The sequence below is a fragment of the Vanellus vanellus genome (genome assembly GCF_965231255.1).
Source record: "Vanellus vanellus genome assembly, chromosome: 6".
Taxonomy (NCBI): domain Eukaryota; kingdom Metazoa; phylum Chordata; class Aves; order Charadriiformes; family Charadriidae; genus Vanellus; species Vanellus vanellus.
The window spans coordinates 53,075,386-53,097,494 of record NC_138911.1 but is presented as its reverse complement, the minus strand read 5'-3'; the positions used below and the strand labels follow the sequence as shown (position 1 = coordinate 53,097,494).

At 37.6% G+C, this 22,109-nt stretch overlaps 1 protein-coding gene across 2 annotated transcripts in view; it reads left to right on the top strand.

Moving 5' to 3' along the window:
• Positions 1-730: 730 nt before the first annotated feature.
• Positions 731-22,109, top strand: part of NRDE2 (NRDE-2, necessary for RNA interference, domain containing) — a 34,867-nt gene continuing 13,488 nt past the window's right edge. Inside the window, exons 1-8 of one of the 2 annotated variants that reach the window (XM_082485220.1) lie at positions 731-853; positions 8,182-8,290; positions 10,535-10,753; positions 12,898-13,047; positions 14,534-14,996; positions 15,195-15,597; positions 18,961-19,094; positions 21,126-21,246. In XM_082485220.1, coding sequence (XP_082341346.1) covers positions 775-853; positions 8,182-8,290; positions 10,535-10,753; positions 12,898-13,047; positions 14,534-14,996; positions 15,195-15,597; positions 18,961-19,094; positions 21,126-21,246 — 1,678 coding nt within the window. In that variant the 5' untranslated portion in view covers positions 731-774. The remainder of the gene's footprint in view (positions 854-8,181; positions 8,291-10,534; positions 10,754-12,897; positions 13,048-14,533; positions 14,997-15,194; positions 15,598-18,960; positions 19,095-21,125; positions 21,247-22,109) is intronic. The other variant, XM_082485221.1, reaches the window with a different exon arrangement.

Below are 22,109 nucleotides of genomic sequence, written 5' to 3'. Positions count from 1 at the left end.
ATTTGTCCTCATAGTGCAAGATGGGGGGCAGGAGGGTTGGAACTAGATGATCTTTAAGGTCTCTTCCAACTCTAACCATTCTGTGATTCGATGAATCAGGCACTGGGCTTGAGACAAAAAGGAAATACTGTTTCAGACAATACGTAATTAAAAAGCGGAACACCCTGCCCAAGAAGGTGCAAAGTGTAAAAGCATAAAAATTATTTTTCCAGTTCCTTTATGCAGGGCAGGCTCATGGGTGCTATTAAACATCACAGGTGACTGCCTGGTCAGAGGTTATTTCTTCCCCAAGCCCTCGCTGCCGGTGTTTGAGACAGGCTGTCTGGCAAGAGGAGCCTTCAAACATACAGCAGATACTAACAGAAAGGAAGCATGGCTTCTTACAACATTCTCCTTTACACAGCTGAGCGTTCCCATCTTGAGACATTCTCAGGCATTCCCTGCCAATGAACCCCACAAGGGTTTCAGGGTGGTGAAGGAAAGGCTGGCCCTGGAAACCCCATCCCTTCCTCTTCCCACAGCAGCTCCCTCCTCCGCTCCCCTTAGTGACAGCGGCAGAAGGCGTAAGATAGGCGGAGGCCTGGAGAAGGCTGAACGCAAACAACCACCCCAACACTAAACCTTCCTCCCCTCAGCTGCCGCGGAGCCCCGCCGCCATTTTGGGAAGTCGGGCGGGCGAACTACATCTCCCAGTAGGCTCAGCGCGGCGCCGCCATCTTGCCCCGCTGCTCCGCGGGGCACTTCGGGCAGATAGTAGTGGCGGTAAGCTGAGACATGGCCCTGTTCCCGGCTTTTGCCGGTGCCGCTGAGCCCGGGGAGCCGCCAACCGGCAGCAGCGAGGGCTCCAGGAAAGGTAAAGTCCTGGGAGAACCCTCTTTTCCCCCCCTAACAGCCCTCCACGGCCTGGCCCTCGGGAAGCCCTTCCGCTTCCACTCGCTTCCCCACGGAGCCTTCTGCACCGTGCCGGCCCTTCCGCCCACCCTGCCGGGCCCGCTCCGGCCGCCAGCAAGCCCGCCGTGGAGCTGCGGCGCGGGCGGTGTTGCCGCTGGGGCCCGGGGCCCGGGACCCCGGCAGCGGCGGTCTATGTCCCGCCGCCGAGAGCGCTCGGTACGCGCCGTGTGAGAGGGCGGTGTGCCCCTCGGCCCGGGCTCCTCCCTCATGTGCAGGGTAGGAGCGGAGCGCACAGCCGCCCTCTGCGCATGGCGCGTTGCTGCCGGTTTGAGTAAAGTTACCGTGCTTAGCGAACAGAGTTACTTTCCGTGAGGTAACTTTGGGGAGGACCCGAAATAGGGACACCCCGGTATAAACATTGCCGTCTTCTCATTGACGGGTTCTCAGGTGTGTTCAGGTTTGCGTCCAGCTATTTGCTGGTAGATGCTGGCGGCGTGGCTGTAGAAATGCTCATCTTTTAAAAATGCGTCTACGTTAACTTTGTGTTTGTTTGTTGGTGAAGAAGGTTTGCTTTATGCAGAAAACGACTTTGTTTTTTCCCCGCTAGCCTTGGATAACTTAAAAAGTGTTTTCTTGTTTCCTTGCTTATTAAGCCACATTTTAGTTGTAAACAATATTTTTTGGAAGGTCATGAGTGGGATTGCGGTTCAGTTTATCATTTTGATGGTCGTGGTTGCTGTCTAGCAGTTATACTTTTATTAAACAAGTAAAGAACCCTATCTGGTGTATTGCCAAACTCTGACATATGTACAATGTTTATTAATTCTACTGGGAGATGTTTTGAACTATGCTTTTGCTTGCCAGCTTCTACCACCCCTTGAGTCTGCCCATCATTTAGACACCACAGCAAGGGGAAACTTTAAGAGAATTGTTTACCTAGGCTAAATTTATTGTATATTTGCTCCAGTCGGTATGGTGAGTTTTTGAAGCTTTTAGCAGTACAGGGTGGGGTTAGCTGCTTCTTCTAACCAGTTCTGCATTACCCCCTGGTGGCATTGGAGCTGTTGATACTCAGTCTGCCAGTACAGAGATGTTCTAGCCACAGTCAGGAGCCTTTCTGGTAATGACACTTGGTGCAGGGAATAGTGGACATAATAAGATCCCAAATTATAGCTTCTAGGAAGAGAAGAGCGGCTCTGCCAGGTAGAGGTACAGTAAAATTCTCTAGTAGTAAGACCGTGCATATATTTTAAAACTCTGGGAATTTAGCCTTTAGGTTTGTTATGCCTAGTCTGTGTCACCACAGACCACCTGTCTGGAAGATCAGATTACACAGAAGAAGATGTTAAGAGTGGCTTTTGGATTTAAAGTTCAGTTATTAGCACTGTTTATGAGTTACATTTTGGTCTACTGGACTTTTTTTTTTGTATGAGAATTACTGACAAAACTTTAGGGAACATAATTTATTTGTTTTATGTTTTAGCCAATATTGTACTTTGGTTTTAATGACCACATTTCAGTACAGTTATAAAAATTAAGTATTAACTCAGAACCAAGTTTGTGGTGGCATATATCAAATTTCACACGTTCAGCTTGTGAGAACTTGAGAACTTGACGGGCAACTTTGGTATCGCTCTGATAGACGACTCTCCTCAGAGCTGATACGAGGCCAAAGTCCATCATAATACAGAGATCAGAGTATGTTGTATTTAACATGATATGCAAACCTGAGGTGTCTTTTGCAGTCATTTAGGACTGCTTCATAATTTTATTGTGAAAGCTGAGGTAATAATGTAAATATGCTGACCATGTTTCATTCCTCTGGCCACCTCTGTCTCTGACAAACCTTCCTAAACCATTTATAAATATAAGTGTTGCCTGAAACAGAAGTATTGCTGTACATTCTTCCTACCCTGCTAGATTGCTGAGTTGCAGCAACCTCTAGAGTACAAAGTAATTTTGTATATGGTTTCTTACAACTATGTTGTCAAGCTTAATTAGTTTTTGGTAGAAGATAAATTACAAATTTATCAGTAGCCATACGAACAGAGCAGTGGTAATAATTAACTGTTGACAGTAGTAAGCATTATACACGGCATTATTTACAGTCTGAACTAGTCTGTGGGTAAGATGATGCAGTGATTTTTGCTGAAAATAGATTTTCAGGATTCTGAGAGGCAACATAGGCTTTGCATAACTCTTAAAAATTGTCTCTGTAGACATGCACTGTAAATTTTTAGTTGTTTTGCTTGGAAAGGTATAAAAAGAATACCATTGGATTGCTTCTACTGTTGTGCTCTTGAATGTGGATGGTAGAGTAGAACAATAACACGTACATGCATATTATCAAAAAAAGAAGTCTTTTATACATTTTATTCTTTATGTTCTTTAAGAACAGAAATCTCGGCTGTGAAAATGATAAACTTTTAAAATATCTGACAAGAGGAAATAACAAAGAAATGAAAAGGTAGAGTTTTAAAGTTTGGAATGCATTTCAATGTTTGAAATGCTTGTATCCAGCTAACTGATTCACTGGAGATTATTTACAAGAAGGTTTGGACTTGCATGTTGTGTAATGGAAAAAAAAGTTCAGTTCTTCCCAGAGTGTTAGGTCAGTTTGATTAAATTGTTCAGAAAATACTGTAGTTGGAGAATTCTAAATATTTCCCTGGTGTATCCACAGAGGTGTATTGACTGTGCTACAGGGGTTGGTTCTTGCAGTGTGATTCTTCAATGTTTTAAAAAGGCAATTTGATCTCATTTGCTCAGGTAGAACCATGCTACAGGCACAGTCAGGGGATTAATGTTTATGACTCCATTTCTGTAGGTAAGTTTTCCCTGGAGGCCCTAAAACAATAATTTAGAACATAAAAAATAAACCTTATTCTGCTTGTGCTCACTGTTGTGATCATATTGCACCAAGATAGTGACTTCACATCTGTAAGGGGATAGCAGATACTTTCAGGTAAAGTCAAGTCAAAATGACATCTTGGAAGTTCATTTCTAATAGTTAATGATGATAATAGATATTATTTTTGCTATATTTAATGCAAATTTCCTATGGAAATTGATTTCATGAATGCTTGCTGTGCATCTGTCTGCCAGCCTGCTTAATATCTCTCTTTTTCTCCTCAGGAGTTTTAACCCTTTAACAAATTTATTGTGGTGGTAGAGAGAAATAGGAAAAGTAGAGGAGGTCTCTGCAAGTCTATATTTACTTAGGAAAGATAAACCTAGATAGAGTGATGCTGAGAGAGAGGCTGTAATATGAATTGAACTGTTAACCAGGATAGATGGGCTTGGCAATGAGCACATGTACATTAGTCAACTAATAAACATCTTCGGAGATCACAATCTCACACAGTACAGGCTGCCTCTTACCCAGCCAATAATTATGGGATGTGGCAAAGTACCGTAGAAGGGTCTAGAGAACCCAGATAATTCTGGAAGCTGTGGCAGCAGTGGGGAGTGTAGAGGATGGAGGGGACAACTCAGAAATCCAGGCTTCAACCTTTTGTGAGCTGCAGGATTAATTTGCTGCGAGGAGGAGGGGAATGAAAAGTTTGCAAACTCACTCTTTTTATTTAAGAATGTGGTTCTGGTCTTAGAACAGCCTTTTAAACTGAAATATAAAGATAACTGCTTTCCACTCTTCTGCCAGCTCAGGCGTGGCCTCTGTTGTTTAAAGTGTGTTTTGTGCCTCAGGGAAGTTTATATGGTTTGTCAGCCCCATGTTTTATTGTGTTTTCTAAAACAGCTGGAGCTTTACTGCTTTCTTTGTTTTCTTCTCTGTTCATTTTGTCGTTGTGGTCAATAATGCCATTTTAAAAAGAAATATATCAGTTGCTTTATATTGTTCAGTTTTTAAGACAAGCTCTTAGTGCTGCTAAGGATCTCTCTCCATTTGGAAGTTGCTTGACACTGTAGTGTGATAAGGCTCAAGGTTATAAAATTTAGCATACTTGTATGTAAACATTTTTTTCCTAGTTTGGGCTGGTCTGTGTCTAAAGTGTTTACACTGATGAATAATATTAAAAAATGCATTCATTGCATTAATCTCTGGAAAAACTGATGTTATGCCCTTGAAATCAACGAAAAGCCTGCTTTGATGCATACAGGACTTCAAGATCTTGATCTAAGGTCTTTTTAAAGTTAAACATCTTGAACTTTTTTCCTAACGGTCTGAATATTGCAAGTCTTGAATTCTGAATTCTGTCATCAACAACACTGTACAGCTGAAGGCAAATTATTTAACTTCATTCTGCCTTCGAGCTTAGTTTTAAAAAATGTAACCCAGTGTTTTATTGTTATGATTATTAGTATTAATATATTTTAAGTGATTTTTGAACCATAATTCCTTATTGAAATCAATACAGAACTACCTTACAATAAATTTATTTCCACCAAAAATAGTACTAGTACACAATTTATTACACATTACAAAGGGAAACAATAATTTATTAAAAAGAAGAGTAGCTCAGAAACTGCAGAGAGTATCTTTGTGCCTAAAGTATGTTATTTGGCCAAAGACAAATCAGGTATGTTTTGTATATCTGTGGAACGTCTATAATAATTTTAAGGAGATTCATCTGGCTAATAAGTTAGTTTTGTGCTGTTATATGATGCACCTTTACATCAGAGACTGCCAACCAGTAAATTTTTCTGTTTGGTTAGGTGCATCTGGTTAATACAACGCAAATCAAAACAAAGACTGATTTATTTTTTTTTTAAAGGGAATTACATGTCTGCTTTATTTCTGTAAATAAATAAAAGGCTTTATGCACAGATTAGTTGCATTTACTGAAATCTGGAGTGCTCTGGACCATTGTATTTTCTCTGAATTTTTCTGTTCAAGGAAGACAAGAGTGTGAGCAGTGGAAAAACATTGTAGGGTTGCAGTTTGCCTCTGTTCTTTACACCTGTTTTTGTTACCAAACAAGCAGAAATCATTTAATATAAGGAAAATAATATTATTTTTTTTTAAATCAATATCACATTTAATAAATATACCTCAAAAATCTCAGGTATAAAGCGGCACTTGGTATACTGCGTGCCATATTGAATTATTAACTCCAATTTGATTATGTGGTTATCAGGTGTATGAATTTATTTAACTCCTGCTTATTTTAAATATAATGGTTATAGAATTATCCATGAGAAACATTTTGGTATTTTGTGGAAAATACTAAATACAATTCTTCTAAGAAGTAATTCTTACAGGATTGAAATAAGAAATTAACTTATTGTTGCATAAAACTTTATTCCCTAGCAGGGGGAATAATTATTTTGATAGGCAAGTGGAATGTTGCTTGGATATTATCCAGCATAAATCTTCCTCCTTTAAGCTCATCAAAGGTTTGGGAAGAATGCTTTGTGGTAGATTTACAGTTTTAGAATCATAGACGCATACTTAAAATGAAGGTGTTTGTGCCAGGGTGGATTAATTTAAATTAAATAGTAGATTTTTATCATATTTTAACTAGGCAAGTAAAGATCACGGTTTAAAGGTTTCAATCTTTATTCTAACGTTACATTAATATATTTTAAGTATTTTCCTGTAAGTGAAAAAGAAATCTCATGTTGATATGCAACAAAGTAGGGTAGTGTATTTGCCTTAGGTTTGGTGATTCTCATGGCCAGGCAGAAGGTTGCAATAATATGCATATATGTTATACAACTGAATTTTTATTTTTTCCAGTCTACACCCTACATTTTGGTGAGCTGGGCAATGGTGCATGGCAGTGTTCTGCAGCGTACTGGTTGGGGCGTTCGTGGGAAGTGTGATTTGGTCCTGACGTTGCTGTGAATTGCGGGTTCTCCTCTGCACCGAGGTGGAGGTTCAGGATGAACCAGAGAAGGTGGCCCTCCCCAAAGGCCTTTTGGTCTTTGGTAGCAGGGGCAGTCTCTTGGGAAATGTGAACTGGAGCTTTGCTTGATTGTATGTACTTCTTGATGAGTTTAACTTAGGTTAACCAGCTGTTTTGCAGCCTGCTCCGTTTTAAATCCTTTTGTGGACAACAATTCAGGGATATGAGATGGAAGAAGGAGTTTTGGTATGAAGAGCTATTTCTGAAAGAAATACTTTAGAAGGAGGAGACATGTATGGCTTGGCAGACAATGAGTTCATGGTATTTAAGGATTAGAGGTCAGTGTAGTCAAAAGCACAAAGATGAGAGTGTGACAGGAAAAACACTGAGGCAAAAATGGTTGTAAAGAGCATGGAGAACAGGCAGGGAGACCAAATTCGTTCCTTTTGTTGTTATCTCCTGTGGCACTGGAGGGGCTGTTAAATTCTGTGCTTATGTGAAATAACATTTGTTGTTTAATATGTTAGAAAATTTCACATATTTAGAAGAATTGTAGAAATGAATTCTCTATGAAAATTGTTACAGAAATTTTAATACCAGTAAGATTATGGCAAAAAAAATCCCCCTCCACATCCTGTCAGTATCAGATCTTATCTGATGAGTGAAATGGCTGAGGTCTAGCAAAGAGCTTAATGCTGACTAATATATCAAAATTAGCATCAATTAGCCTTTTTTTCACACTACTTAAAAGTCTAATGGTATTTCGGTGGGTAGATAACTGAGAATCCAGTGACAAGTTTTGACCTTGTATAAAACACTTAGCGGTAATGGGTGTCCCTATCAATAAAATTGTGTCAAAAATATTTTCCATGCAGCGAGTAAAGTACACTTTTCTAAGTTTGCATAATTTGTATTGCATTCTTTAACTATACCTTTCATTTAATTATGCCCTTCTGTAATTTTTTCAATTTTTACGTGTTAAATATGTAAATACACACATTATATATTGTATATAATAATTATCATTAATATATTAAAAATCTATGAAGATACATTAGAAGATTGTATATAGTTATGCATATATAACAGAGTTATATATTATGTAAATATATAAAGTTAGAATTTTTATGTGGTAAAAAATAATATTGGACAGATTTGTTTTTTTTTTTTTAAAGTATATAGCAGTGTATGAAACATATTATCTGCCTTCAGTATGAACTTTTAAGTATTATTGTGTAGTGGGTTTTTAAAGCTTAGGTTGATGTCAGGGGAAGATTCCAGTTCCTAAATATTTTACCTCATTACAGCCTAGTGTTCTGCTAAATGGAAATTTCATGGACTGCTTTCCAATATGCTCAATTATTACACATAACTTAGTGACATTTGCTGCAAATTTAGCTGTCTGCTGACTAGATTAACCCCCAACTTCAAAAAACCGGAGCAGGCTAACTTGTATCGATCTCACACTTTTCTTTACCTGCAGAATTGGACTGGCTTAGTAACCCAAGCTTCTCTACGGAAGATGCACTATTACTGCATCAGCGCACTACAGAAGTTGCAAATCTCATCCCTGAAAAATCACCACTAATAAGGTAGAATGTACTTCAGTATCTTTTAAAATAGCCTCTTTCTTTCGTCCTGCTTATCTTTTGTTATGTGAGACGAAAATCAGGAGCTTTTAGGGCTGCTTTTCATTCGCCTGTTCAGTATTTAAAAAGGCCTGAACTGAGTCATGTAGAAAAGTATGAATAATGCTTCCATGTCCTTTAACTTAAAATAATGAGAAATTATACTTATGCAATTACATTCCCATTTTCTTTTTCTCACAGCTGCATTTAAATCATTGTTATTTCGGAATGGAAAGGGAATGGAGTGATCATGATTCTTCATTAGTTTTTGGATGTCCTAAGTGACCCTTGAAATAATGTAAAGATTAAGCATCATCTTTGTGATTTCTCTGTGAAAACCAGTTCAATCAGCCTTTTCACAGTCGAGTTTTTAACTTTTAAAAAACTTATTGAAGATGTGAATTAATGAAACATTACATGTATCGAGTTCTGCGCCTGTGTAGAACATGCTGATCACTGAAGTGGCTGATTATATTCTTTAAAAAAAAAAAAAAGAGCCTTAAGCAGCCACATTTGCTGAAGAACTAGTTTTAATAGCTTCACAGGGATAGTTGCTATACTTGGCATATCTACACTGTAACTAGCACTTAATGATTAAAGAAATCAAGTTGTGGTTGCCAAGTTCAAAAACTTAGTCACTTTTAATTTGATACAAACTCCTGTATTTACAATGACTGTTAGTGGTTATGATAGAGAATGTCTTTATAGTAACAATCACAGCTAAATACATCTTTTTGTATACTTATTCTTACATTTACATGTATTGTGTGGTTGAAACGCAATCACTGTTCTTCTTATTAGTCATATATTCTGCTTATATTTCTTCACATTTTTTCAGGACTGTAATGTCATAAAGCTAAGGAATTTACAAATTACCATTCAAATAGAATGACACAGTAAACCCACCATATTTAATCTTTGAAAAAGAATTTGTCAAAAAACAGCATACAGGGAAATGTTTGATCTTTTTGCCTATTACTAGGGTACATTCTCAATTCAGTAAGAACTAATTACTCTGACATAGTTGGTGCGTTTTGGGGGTTTTGGGTTGTTTCTTTGGCTTGGGGGAGTGTGTGTTAAAGGTCAGCTAATGGTTCTCCCATGGCTTCTTTTTTCTTACTGCCCTTAAATAAATTGTGTAAGGTTTTTTGTTTGGGTTTGGGTTTTTTTTTTAGGTGCCTTGCTTCTGAAATGCTGTGTTTTCTTTTATTGACATATTCGGACACTTGTCACTCATTTCTCCTACTGAAAGATTCCAGAAAAACTGTTCAAAAAGAGCTTGCGCTTTAATTAAGGGTTAGGGAACACCTCCATTATTTCAGTTGATTATTAAATATGGGAGCGTATGTAGTAGGTACAATGATATACATGTGTTTTACCAAAACTATCTGTCCTTTATGTGATCTCTCAGTGAATCAGTTGTATATTGCATGTAGTGTTTGCTACTGCGTTATATTATATGATAACATTAACTCAGTCATCAAAAATTGTTCTGTGACTGGTAAGGTTTGAATTTCTAATCTGGAAGTGATTTTAAAAGTGTTTTTGATATTTTTTTTATGTAAATCATAAAGAAACAAGGGAAAAAAGTGCAGAATTTCTCTTTTGTAGGTCATCCTGAAAGATTTCTTGTCCCTTTAGCTTGACCTAAATTGTCTTAGCAAAGTTAGGAAATTTTATCAGCTCAGTCATCTTCTTTAATTTGGCGATGATAACAGATGGATATTTATACAGATCACACATCAAAATGCCTTTGACAATTAAAACTTTAAGAATGGTTGTCGGTAATCCCAGCAGCTGAAAAAATAAAGATATTTGTTATTTAATGCGGATTTATATCACTTTTATTGTATGTGTTGCTGCTAACTCTCTTCTCCAAAAATACAGGAAGAATAAAGGTAAAGTGTAAAATGATTCCGAGATTTCTTATGGTCATATTTCTTCACATTAGATATATAGGTGTATATAGATATATACTTAGAATCATCTAGGTTGGAAGGGACCTTTAAGATCAAGTCCAACCATCAACCTAACACTGCCAAAACCACCACTAAACCATGTCCCTCAGCACCACGTCTGCCTGTCTTTTAAATACCTCCAGGGATGGCGATTCCACCGCTTCCCTGGGTAGCCTTTTCTGATGCTTGACAACCCTTTCTGTGAAGAACTTTTTCCTATTATCCAGTCAAAACCTACCCTATTTCCCAGCAGGACTACTTCAAGATCAGAGTTGTCAGGGGAAAGTGATACAGATGAGAGTCTGAAACAGTCAAGTAAGACAAGGAAAAAGAAAAAGAAAAAGCATCACCACTACAAGAAGACAAAAAAGAAAACCAAAGGGGACTCTAGTAGCAGCGAATCGGACCTGGACACTAAGGACAAAACCACAGGAAGTGGCAGAAATCGTGAAAAGGAAGCAGCAGCAAAGTATGTATTTATTAATACTATGCAAGATGCAAATTCATTGTGTTCTTGTACTTGTCTCAACTTTATGAATGAAATTCTTACCACTGGTGGGTCATTTTTTTCTAAGCTGTATATGACTAAACCTGCATTCAAGGCAATGAAAATAGAATTAGAACCACTTGTTTAATCATATCTGAAAAACTGTGACTAAAATATTCTGTGAAGTACTGTTCTGCAGAACAAAGCATGTTATGGTGGTAATGAAATATATTTTAAAAAACATGTAGAGGCTTGTGGTGAATTTTTGTAAGCATCTTGTTTCCTTTCATGGGTCTTCTTTTGGGAGAGTTTGGAGAGGGATTGCATTAAACATTATTCTTAACTAGTGCAAAAGCTTTAATATACAGCTATGTTTGCCTTATAATATGACTTCCTCCTCAGAAAGTTAACACTTCCTTTTTTTCATATTAAGAAGTTTCTTGTACAATTTAACATTTCGTTTATGTCCAGCTATTTATTGCTCTGCTGTGTGCTTCATACTTCTTGCTCATGGTATGTCTAGATAGGTATTTGAACAATTGACATTGTTTTGCTAGATCTTTTTTGTGAATTCCAGGAGCTCTAAAGTACTGTGTAATTAGTGGAGGTGTCATTTTTTTATGGAACAAGAAAATAGGTTATCTCGTGATTAGCACGATCTTTAAGCAGTAAAAGAGGTTCTGTGAACGTACTGAATGTTCAAGTTTGGCATCCCTAGCTGTGCTTTTCTCAGTTGGTTGGGTTTTGATAATTTCGTTCAAAGTGGCCCAATCTAACTGGCTGTGTAAGTCATCTTTCCATGCTTCTCAACACGTTTGCTAGTCTGAGCAGCCATTTTGCCTGTCTCTGATTCCGTGGTTCCTGTTTTTTCTTTAGCATCAGCAGCTCTGGCTCTAATTCACAGCACTGCAGCTGCTCCTGGGGACAGAGTGAAGATTTGGTGGCATTGAGGAATTGTTGTTACAGCTGGGTGTAGTCCAGGCAGTCCTTGACTTCCCCCAATTTACTACTTTTCCCAAGACAGATTAACCAGGAGCTGAGAGCACAAGCTTGTGGGCATGTGCTTGTGCCATGGGATCTTGCTTGTGTCTTGTCCCATGTGCTTGTGCCATGGGACATTGTTTCCCTGTCGAAGAATGGCAGTGGTGCTGGAGGTATTGTCTGATGCCTCTAGCCATGCTCGCCTCCTCCCATATGAAGACTCAGTTGTTGGTTTGTGGCAGCTAAGGCTTACTTGGCTGTGAGGAAGCACAATAAAAATCATTGGGATGCAAAGACCATTGTGCTCTGCCCAGTCACTCTTGTCTTTGCTGGAAGGGTGTCGGAGCTGGATGGAATGGACTTACGTGCTGAACCTGGTTCATGAGCTGTTTGTTATACTGGGCCAACCAACCAGAGCTTTGCCCAAATGAAAGGGCTGAAGTTTTTGCAGGGAGTCTATTTTCACCTCTTTCCATAAATTGTCGATACTGAAAGAATATTGATTTTTCAGGAGACTGTTTTTGAAACCCGAACCACAAAATCACTATAAATGCAATAGATCTTGTGAAATTTTAAAAAGCTTCTCAAGACTATAGAACTCATTTACTAAATTACATATTTGTAACACGAATTCAGATTGGAAGTTCATAGTTGTCTTCAGTTTGGAAGCAGGTGGCAATTTCTACTTAAGTTCATTTGTATAACTGCAATTCATAAATGATTTTGCACACTGTTTTATCAAATATGTGGGTATAATTACAGCTAATCAACATAATCCTTTTACAGATTATCCTCTTTTTCTTAACTGTAGCATCTTACTAAAACAAAACTAAATTTTAAAAGTAGAAAAATATGCCTTTCAGATTATAGTATGCCAAACAATTGGTTAAATCTTGTTATTACCTTCCATAATCCTAAATCCAGTTTTTGGAAATTCAAGGTGTGTTTGGTTTTGATGGTCTTGCTAGCGTATTTCTAGTTGTTTTTTTCCGAGCATGTGACTGACTTTGCAATAATGGATCATGTATCATGACTTTGAGTAAATTAAATTATTATGAACTACAGAAATGCTATGTTTCCTTGGGTTTGTAAATGCTGAATATGTGCACAAATGTTTAGAATATACTACTACTTCTTTTCTTCAGTCTAGATAAGAAAACATCAAATCTTACGAGCAATCGCTTTGTTTGGCTTGATGATATCCAGGCTTCCACAACAGAAACCTTCAGAATAGACAAGAAATCAGACCCCGCAAACTGGGCCTACAAATCGCTGTATCGAGGGGACATAGCAAGGTACAATATGTTGGTTTCCATTGGTATTCAAGCTGTCACAGAGTCACTATATCAAGATTCACTAACTTGAGTCTGGCTCTGAAGTTTTTATGTAAAAGATGAGAAAATAAGATAACTGAATAGTTTATTTCAAAATTTGACTTTGCATTAGGCGTAAATATTTTAAAAGGCACAGGATGCCATGAAATAATGGGAGTAAAGTGCATGACTTCCATTTTTTCTAAAAACATTGTCTGTGTGGTAGACTGTAGGTATGTGAACTTGTAGAACTGCCATCTGGAGGTGGCAGCATGGGGCAGATTCAAAAGCATGGTTTTGAGGTTAGAAATCCTGGGCTCTGTTATAGATCATCTTTGGGTGAGTGCCCCATTTGATCTCTGTTGTTCTGTTTCTGTGTCTGAAATGGAAATGAAGGTACTGATTTTTTAATAGTAGATTTGTCAAGAGGTTTATTTACTTGAACAGTTTGATATCCTTGCAAAAAAAAAGTACAGGTACTTTCTTAGCAGATTCTATGTTAGATCACCCAGACATTGTACCAAAGGGTATCTATCTTATGCATTACTACATTTCAAATGAGTATAGATGAAATTGTGTATTCAACATCCTTAGTGGGTTACTGGTTTTGGGATGACCCTTCAGAACATTTCCCCACATTAATGGAGAAGCCTATATAGAGGAGCCTCCAGTGAGCTCGTGCATTATGTATGTGCACTTACTTCTTGATGTTCTCAAGAAAAATTGTTTACTATATATAAAAAGCAGTTATTTGTGGAGGAGGGAGGATTTATGGGTTTTATTTTTGTACTGTATATACCTTTTGCAGTAAAATTGCCTGGTTACAATCCATTCCAATTTTCTGCCACCTTTGGATTCTCAGCTATTGTTTGAGATGAAAAGTGTTATTTTAACATTGCATGTCACTGTGTCTGCCACTGAAATTACATTCTTGGTAATATTTTAAGGTGGTATTTTCCTTTCTTAATCCATAGGATTATTGCGGCCTTTATGAATCTGGTCTCTCTTTCCTCCCACTTGTACCTGCCCACTTCTTGGCATATGAAATGTATAGAGGCTTAGGGATACAGAAAGATATTACTGCTCTGAACTACTGGTTTCTGATTTTTCAGTTTCAAATAATCTAATCTAAATAGACTTAAATAATGCTATTTGTTGTTCTTTCTCCAAGTTTGTCTATGTGGCTAATGATAGGAGGAGAAAAAGATATTTCTTCTTCTGCTTAGTCTGCAAGATACTGTTGAACTCAGAGGAAGCTTAGTATGATAATAAAAGATGTGATGGCACCAAAAAAAGTAGAAATTCAAGCATTAATTTAAGAGAAAGTTACCAATTTCTTACTTTGGAAGGTCAATTTGAATTAAAGCACTTCTTCTAGGCTTTTTTTTTTTTTTTTTTTTTCCAAAAAGGAGGTGTCTTTTCAAACGTGTATTTTAGAAGACGTTTAATTGTATTTTTTCTTTCTAAGATACAAAAGGAGAGGAGAGTCATGTCTTGGCATAGACACAAAGAAACAGTGTATAACTTGGGACAGTTCTGCATCAAAAAGGAAGCAATTACAGAGGCAACCTGAGCGCTACTTCTCAAAGAACAATGTGAAGATGCTGAACACAGATGGGATTCCTGTTTGCAATAAAAGTTCTTCATCTGACCCAGCTGCTTTTATACCAGTTTTCCATGTGGAAGCTGATGATCCTTCTGACACAACGGAGGTAAATCCTCTTGGGATTTATGATCCATCAACTACAGTGTGGCTACAAGGGAAAGGGTGCAAGGGTGCAGAACATGAGCCTGTAAATACACAGCAAACAATTCAAGAACCTGGGATAAACATTAACTCCATTCTGATGGCAAAAGTGGAAGAACATAACAAGAAAGTCAGAGAAAACCCAAGAGATATTAATGCTTGGATGGAATTTGTTTCTTTTCAGGTAGGTGTTTTGACTGACCTGGTTGCTTACTGTAAGTAATAAATACATGAACATTATATTGTAGTTTCCATTGTTCAGGACTATATATCTTCTATTGATAAAGAATGAGCTGTTAAGTCATTTTCACAAATGTCAGCATTCTTTTCATGATTCTAGTGATGATTCTTCATAATGTCATGATTTTTCTTTTGTTTTAAGGATGAGTTAATGAGAGGACCTAGCCCTTATGCCAGTAAGGGAGAGCAGGAAGTAAGAAGAAAGTCACTGAAGTTAATCTTAGAAAAGAAACTGGCTATTTTAGAGAGGGCAATTGAAAGCAATCCAAGTAACGTTGATCTGAAACTCGCCAGGCTGAAGCTTTGCACAGAATTCTGGGAACCACCGGCTTTGATCAAAGAGTGGCAGAAGCTAATTTTCTTACATCCCAATAATCCGGAGCTGTGGAAGAAATATCTCCTGTTCTGTCAAAGTCAGTTCACTACCTTTTCTGTTTCAAAAATCAATAGTCTCTATGGAAAATGTTTGACTACATTAGCAGCTGTACAGGATGGCAGCATGGTATCACATCCTCTACTGCCTGGTACAGAAGAAGCTATGCTAGGTAAGGTTCTTTCTGTTTCATGTTGTGGTCAGAATGGTCTTCATAGGAGTTGAATACATTCTCTGTAAGAATAGACTTTCCTATGCATTACAGGAAATTTTTTATTCTCTTCAAAATGCCTGGCATCCTGGTTTCTTAGCTGAAAATTAAAGCAGATATTCCAACCAAATATGGACAAAGCAGATGCTTTTCTTCCCCAGGAGAGTTTGTGATATAACATTCAGTAAAGTCTAACGTGCTGAGTGGTTTATAGTACAAATGTCAAGGCTGGAGAATTGCAGCCAACAGCTGAGATGTGCTTTTAACTTTGAAAAGTATTTATTAAAAAAAGAAATTGGCTTGTGAAAGAAACATTTATCTCTTGTTCAAAAGTTTTATAGTTAATTACTTTAACCCAGAAAAGAGAAGGGACATGGGAAGTCTGATGTGCAATTTTCTTGAGCATCCCAGTTTGTAGATGGAGAATTATAAACTGTAATACTGTGTGATCATGCCTTTTGTATTCATTGTATGCACATATCTAGCACTTATAATTTATTATATAATTATGTCTGGAAGGAAAATTAGTCAGATGGTTAGGATGCTGGACTGGATCCAGGGAAGAAACGAGTTCATGCTCAGTTCTAGCATGGGCTTTAAATTTATTTGTAGCTAAATGACTTAACCTATCCCATTTGAATTTTGCTTCTCCACCTTTGAGGGTCATTGTGATTGTTAATCTATGAATACACTAAGGAGGGGGAAATACTAGCGTCACCATGAATATCTTTGGGGCTTTTTTCATTTTTTTACATCTAGAGGACACTGTTATGAAACAGTCCACATTTCTTCATATGTGGCATAGTCCAAGGAACCTCTGTTTTTATCCCAAGTCCTGTAACTGCTGTTTGAGCAACGATGCTATCTGTTTACGCAATATCCAGTCCAAATTTACAGATTGAGATGCTGGGTTACAAATTAGTTTCAGTTGTTCAGGTCTCTTACAGTCTTCAGTTAATTCATCTTGGATCAAGCACTGGAGAAAGTGCTGTAAAGGAAAAATCAGGTGCTGGCAGGTGGATATTGTACTGCCTGATAACTTCTAATTGCTTCTACTGTCTCTAATTTCCAACACTTCAGTCACTTTGTGCACAAACCACAATGAATTGTTCTCAGGACAAAGGTATTAAGACTATAATGATTTGTTTATGAACACTACTGAGGGTTTTGGTTTGGTCCTCACCCCCTTTTGGAATTCAGATTACAGGAGTGGAGACTTCTTGATCTGAGATTTTGTTTTTTTAGTGACTCAACTGTCTAACTCTTGGGCTGAGTTTGAACTGACACTGTACTTATTAGGAAGATTGCCAAGTTGTTCATTAAGATAAATATACAAAGAGTTTCACAAATTAATTATGATGCGAGTAGCAGTGTAGATGTATGGTGGGCCTGTATCTTCAACCTTTGACCTTTGCTAATGACAAAGTGTAAGAGCTAATTTTAAATAATGGTGGATTATGCCATCTAGTGTTCAATTCAGTACACAGTGCTGTCTCCTTGGAAATGAGTGGGTGTTTTTTAAAACATGAAATTTAAGAAAGCAGGTTAAAATTGATTTAAAACTATAGATCAGTTTTTACTTAAATTTTGAGATAGCAATTTGTAATATTTTAAATTTACTAGGATTTGTTAATGTAAAGCAAATGAAGGTAAGCATTCTGAAATTTTGCTGTGGAAAGAGAGTCCTATTTTGCAAATTATACCTACTGGTTAGGAAGAAACATCCTTAACTTTTAGGTCAGTTCAGCTGCAGGAGTGTCTTAGCATCATGGACTGAAATAAGTACGTATTCATGCTGTTTCCAGCTTTCACCAGAAGAAAATGCTGATCTCTACATTTCTTCAAATATAGTTTTTTTTTTTTTTTTTTTTTACCATGCAGAAAATCTTATGCTATAACTTATTTTTGTTTCCAGTTTGGCAGCAAGTCCTGGTGAGATATTCTGTACATTCAGACTATTTTAATCAAAGCTCATCTGTTTGAAGCTGAGAAACTAGGGAAGGACAACTTTTTCAGTGTTTGTTGGATGGGGAAGGTGCCTAAATTGGTTAAAATACTTTGGAAGGTTCTATTATATAATTAAACATACTTTTTGTTGTTTAAATATCTTCAGAAATCTCAGTGTCTTTGTTATCAGAAACAATCATTGATGTTGCAGGAAAATCGGATGAAATGCCTAGTTTGCATATTCTAGCTGAATTCAAATTTCTATGTCCACACATCTGATGTAAATCTGAATACAAGTAAAAGGAGTAAATCATTTGCTACTTCTTGGTATTAAAAAATAAGATGATCATTAGAAGCAATTGATGCTAACCTATGTTGTTATATGTGTGTATCTAGACACTTAAATATTTTGATTGTTTAAAGCTGTCTAAAGACATTGCATTTAGTGAAGAAACAAACAGTTCTTCAAGAACTATTTCAAAACTATCAATGAATTATTTAAGTCTTGATTTATGGATCTTGAGGTTTTTTGCAAGCCAATTAAGATTATGACTTGAAGCAATTTGGGTTTTGAATGGCGATTGTTTTGTTAAGACTTGAATGTAATTTGGAGTGATGGAATATCTCTTGAGATGTCCTTGAACTGCCTAGTAATACAGGTGTTTATAATACCTGCTATTCTTTAGCTCTTTCATTTAAGATTCATTCAGAATATATGAACAGAGAAACTGGGGCTTTACTTCCCCTTTTAAGCTGAGACATGAGGCTCAGTGTGTAGTAGGGATATGGCAATGATTACAGAAATAATTTGTTGAAGAGCAAGGAATAGGACTCATTACTTTCAAGCGGTAATACTTTGGTAATACAAAGACTGGATATCTCTTAAGAGAGTCCTTATGTAAAAGAAAAGAAAATGGGAATGAGAGTTGCAATGAAAATGGTATATTACCAACGTATTACCAATGTAATTATCTTATGCGTAAATTAGGCAAGAAGGATTTTTGTTGTAATTGCTTACTGTGTGAATTGTAATAATGCCCAGCAACTTCAAAGAGGGCTGTGACCCACTCTGTCAGATGCTAGGTAAGTTAAAGTTGGGATCATTGTGTATAACTTTTATTCATCAACAAGGACAGTGCATGTGTGCATGAATACAAGTAATCTGTTTCTTGCATTTAAAGTGTGAGGTTTAAAGTTAAGTAAACTACAACAATTTTGACATGCATTTATGCTAGTTACTCCCTGTGTTTTGGATTTTGATACTGTTCCAAAACAATTATGCTCTATAGCACTTCATGTATGTCTTTTGTGGGCTGTAATAAAATGTTTTGCAACAAAATTTGTTTGAAATAATAATTTTTTTTCTGTACTTTACAGCTATATTTATTCAGCAGTGCCACTTTCTGAGACAGGCTGGCCATTCTGAGAAAGCGGTGTCTTTGTTTCAGGCTCTGGTTGACTTCACCTTCTTTAAACCTGACAGCGTAAAAGATTTGCCAACAAGAGGACAGGTAGCAATTTCCATTTAAATGCGTGCATGTCCGTGTGCATTGCAGAGAATGCTGTAACAGAAGAATGTTGATGAATTTTTAAGCACATAGGGAAATATTTTTTAATCATAACTTACTTTGTGGTTCTTCAAGGTGATGCTTGCATTGGAAAAATGCTTGTGGGTCCTCTGGAACTATATGCAAAACGGGTGCTTCTGCGGTACATAATAGAAGTGTGATAACCAGTCATTTCACGTCCTCTTTTTTACTAATTAAAGATGGAAAAAAATCAGCTGGCTGACCAAAGTCTGTGTCTAGTTAGCACTTCTGCTGCTTCTTTTCCCCCAAACTGCTGTTGTTTTGTTACTGTTGATGGAGAAAGCTGATAGGACCTATAATCTCCTTCTGTTCTAGACAGTTCTTGCACACATTTCTTAGGTTCTCCATTATCTATTGTTTTCAGTAATTCTTTGTTGGCAACATTAGAAACACCTTCATGCTTTAAAGTCTCTTTTATTTGACCCATGAGACTCCATTCAACTTATTCTGTTAAAGTACTAAATCACTTGTTGTCTTGATCTGATCAGGAGAATGTTGGGCGTGCACCCCAATATTAATGAGTAAGTTAATATTCAGAGGGGGCTGTTGCCAGTGTACCATCATCCCACTGAATTGTTAGGAGATGCTTTTTTTTTAATGAGTGGTAGGGAGAGCCACTACTTAGGCAGCTGGACTACCGTAAAGGACAGAAATTGATTTTCTTTTTATTACCTCACCACCTTCCCCAGCAGCTACTACTGAGACTCCATTTTTTTTTTGCTGTCTAGATTAATGCTGTTACCCACCAACAGAGCAATCTTGTAATTCAGATAATAGTGGTGTCCTTTTAAAGAGCTAGAAGTTTAGAGTTCAATCATACTTGTCATGCAGGATGGGAGATTTGGTATAGTTACACAGATAAAGCTCAAGTTATACTTCCAATCATTTGAAAAACTGCAAGATTATTTGTAGTGTTTAAAAACTTTGAAGAAAGCAGGATGGAAAGGAACTTCAATGTTAAAAGGACAGTGTTTAGGTTGGAAAGTGCAGTTCTTCAAAAAAGGAAAATGCCAGATTTGCAGCTGATTGCACATTCTGCCCTCTCACAGAAGCATTATGACTCAATCTTGAATTACTTGTTTCCGTACTGTTTTCACAGTTCACTTTCTCACTTGGAGCAAAGAATAAATCCGTGAGGATTAGATTTTGCAGTTGCTGTAAGCCCTGCATGTTCTGAGATATATTTTTCTTAGAGTCAATTTTATTGTTAATATTTGTATTAACAGTCACATCTCAATGTCCAAGCCAAGGTACAAAGCAGAAGCATATAATAGGAGAGAGACAGTCATTAGAGATAAATATACACAAAACGGGAGGAATTGATGAATCTGAAGATGACAGATTGCATACAGGCAGTGACAGTCAGAACTAGAACCCTGGACTTCTGATTCACTGGAAAGTGCCCTGAAGTTGTTGACCACCCTGAAACCTGAGACATGAAAGGCCTTACTGATCTTTTCCTGTTGTCCTCAGTCCAGTCATATTTATCTCCAACTGTAATATTTTGATTTGACCATAGGTGTCTGATTGTCTGATTTATCATTCCATTAGGCAAATTCTTCATGGTCGCATGGAAGACGGGGAGGAGGGGAGATTGGCTTTTTGAAAGCCACATGCTGGGGACTTTGGATCCTTATCCTTGAAGGACCTGTAGAGGACATTTGGTGCAAAAGTCTTTTGCTTTCTTTAAAGCCTAATACCTTTAAAAACAATCTTTATGTTCATGAGAAGAGCTGACGAGAGTTCTGCTGTGCCACAGGTGTAATTGAAGTACTCAGTTGTTCCTGCTGATTCTTAAGCAGTATCTAACAAAGTCTTCAGCTACAGCAGTTGCACCCAGATTAGGTGATTGTAGGGTCTGGAAAACCTAAGTTGACCTAGGTAGTGTCTGTACAACAGCAAAACCAATTTTTCTGTATGTTTTCTTTTGGTTCCCCCTGCCCCAAACAACAGGTGGAATTCTTTGAACCCTTTTGGGATAGTGGAGAACCACGAATTGGAGAAAAAGGAGCAAGAGGCTGGAAAGCATGGATGCACCAACAAGAAAGGGGTGGCTGGATTGCTCTTAAACCTGGTATGTCTGTGTCAGTATGTGTAGTTGTATGTCCATGTGTTCTTCCAAGCATTTTGGTTAGAATGATACAAGCTGTTTCTTCCTATGTTTTTGCATACAAGTGTTGAAAAATATTTACCGAGATTAAGATAAACTATATCACGCTTCACAGGGGAAGGCATGTGTTGAGTATTCTATGTATGATATTTTTTATAGAATATTATTATCCTTCCTAGGGGTGAGAATTGAGGGAGAGGGTGGCATATCCTCCACTCTGTGCTGAAAAGGCTAAAGGTACGAGTACTTTGTTGAGACCCACACCCGTGTAAAGCAGAAGGAAGCTACTTCCTTAGGGTCTTAAGGACCCTTTCGTCATATTGGTAGACCGGGTGAAATTATAGCATTAGATGATAGTTGCCTCAAAGATTCCTAGCTTAATGATTTTATTTCTAGAATCAGATTTTAGTTTCTTATAGCAAATAATATAGTAGAAATAGGAGGAAAACCTTTCCTTGCTCTTTGTGATGCAGAAAACCCACCTCCCTGCTGCTTAGTCCCACCTTGTCTTCTGGTATACAGTGCTTTCCTTAAAGTCAAGGATTGTTTCTCAAACAGATACATCTTGGAGGGAAGCAGGGGCCTGGAATGTGTCTGACCAAAGATGAACTGTCTCTGCTTTTGCTGCTCCTGCTGCTGTAGCAACTCTATTGAAGCGAGTTTGGTGCTGCTGTTAGTAGCAGCACCAAAGGCACTGAAAAATGATCCTGTGCTTCCCTTGTCCCTGGATTAAGATGGAATTTCCTTGCCCCTTAACTGAGGTCAGCAGTTCCACTGTTGATGGCTATAGGCATTTTGCGCACAAATTGAGAAGACTCAGTATAAAA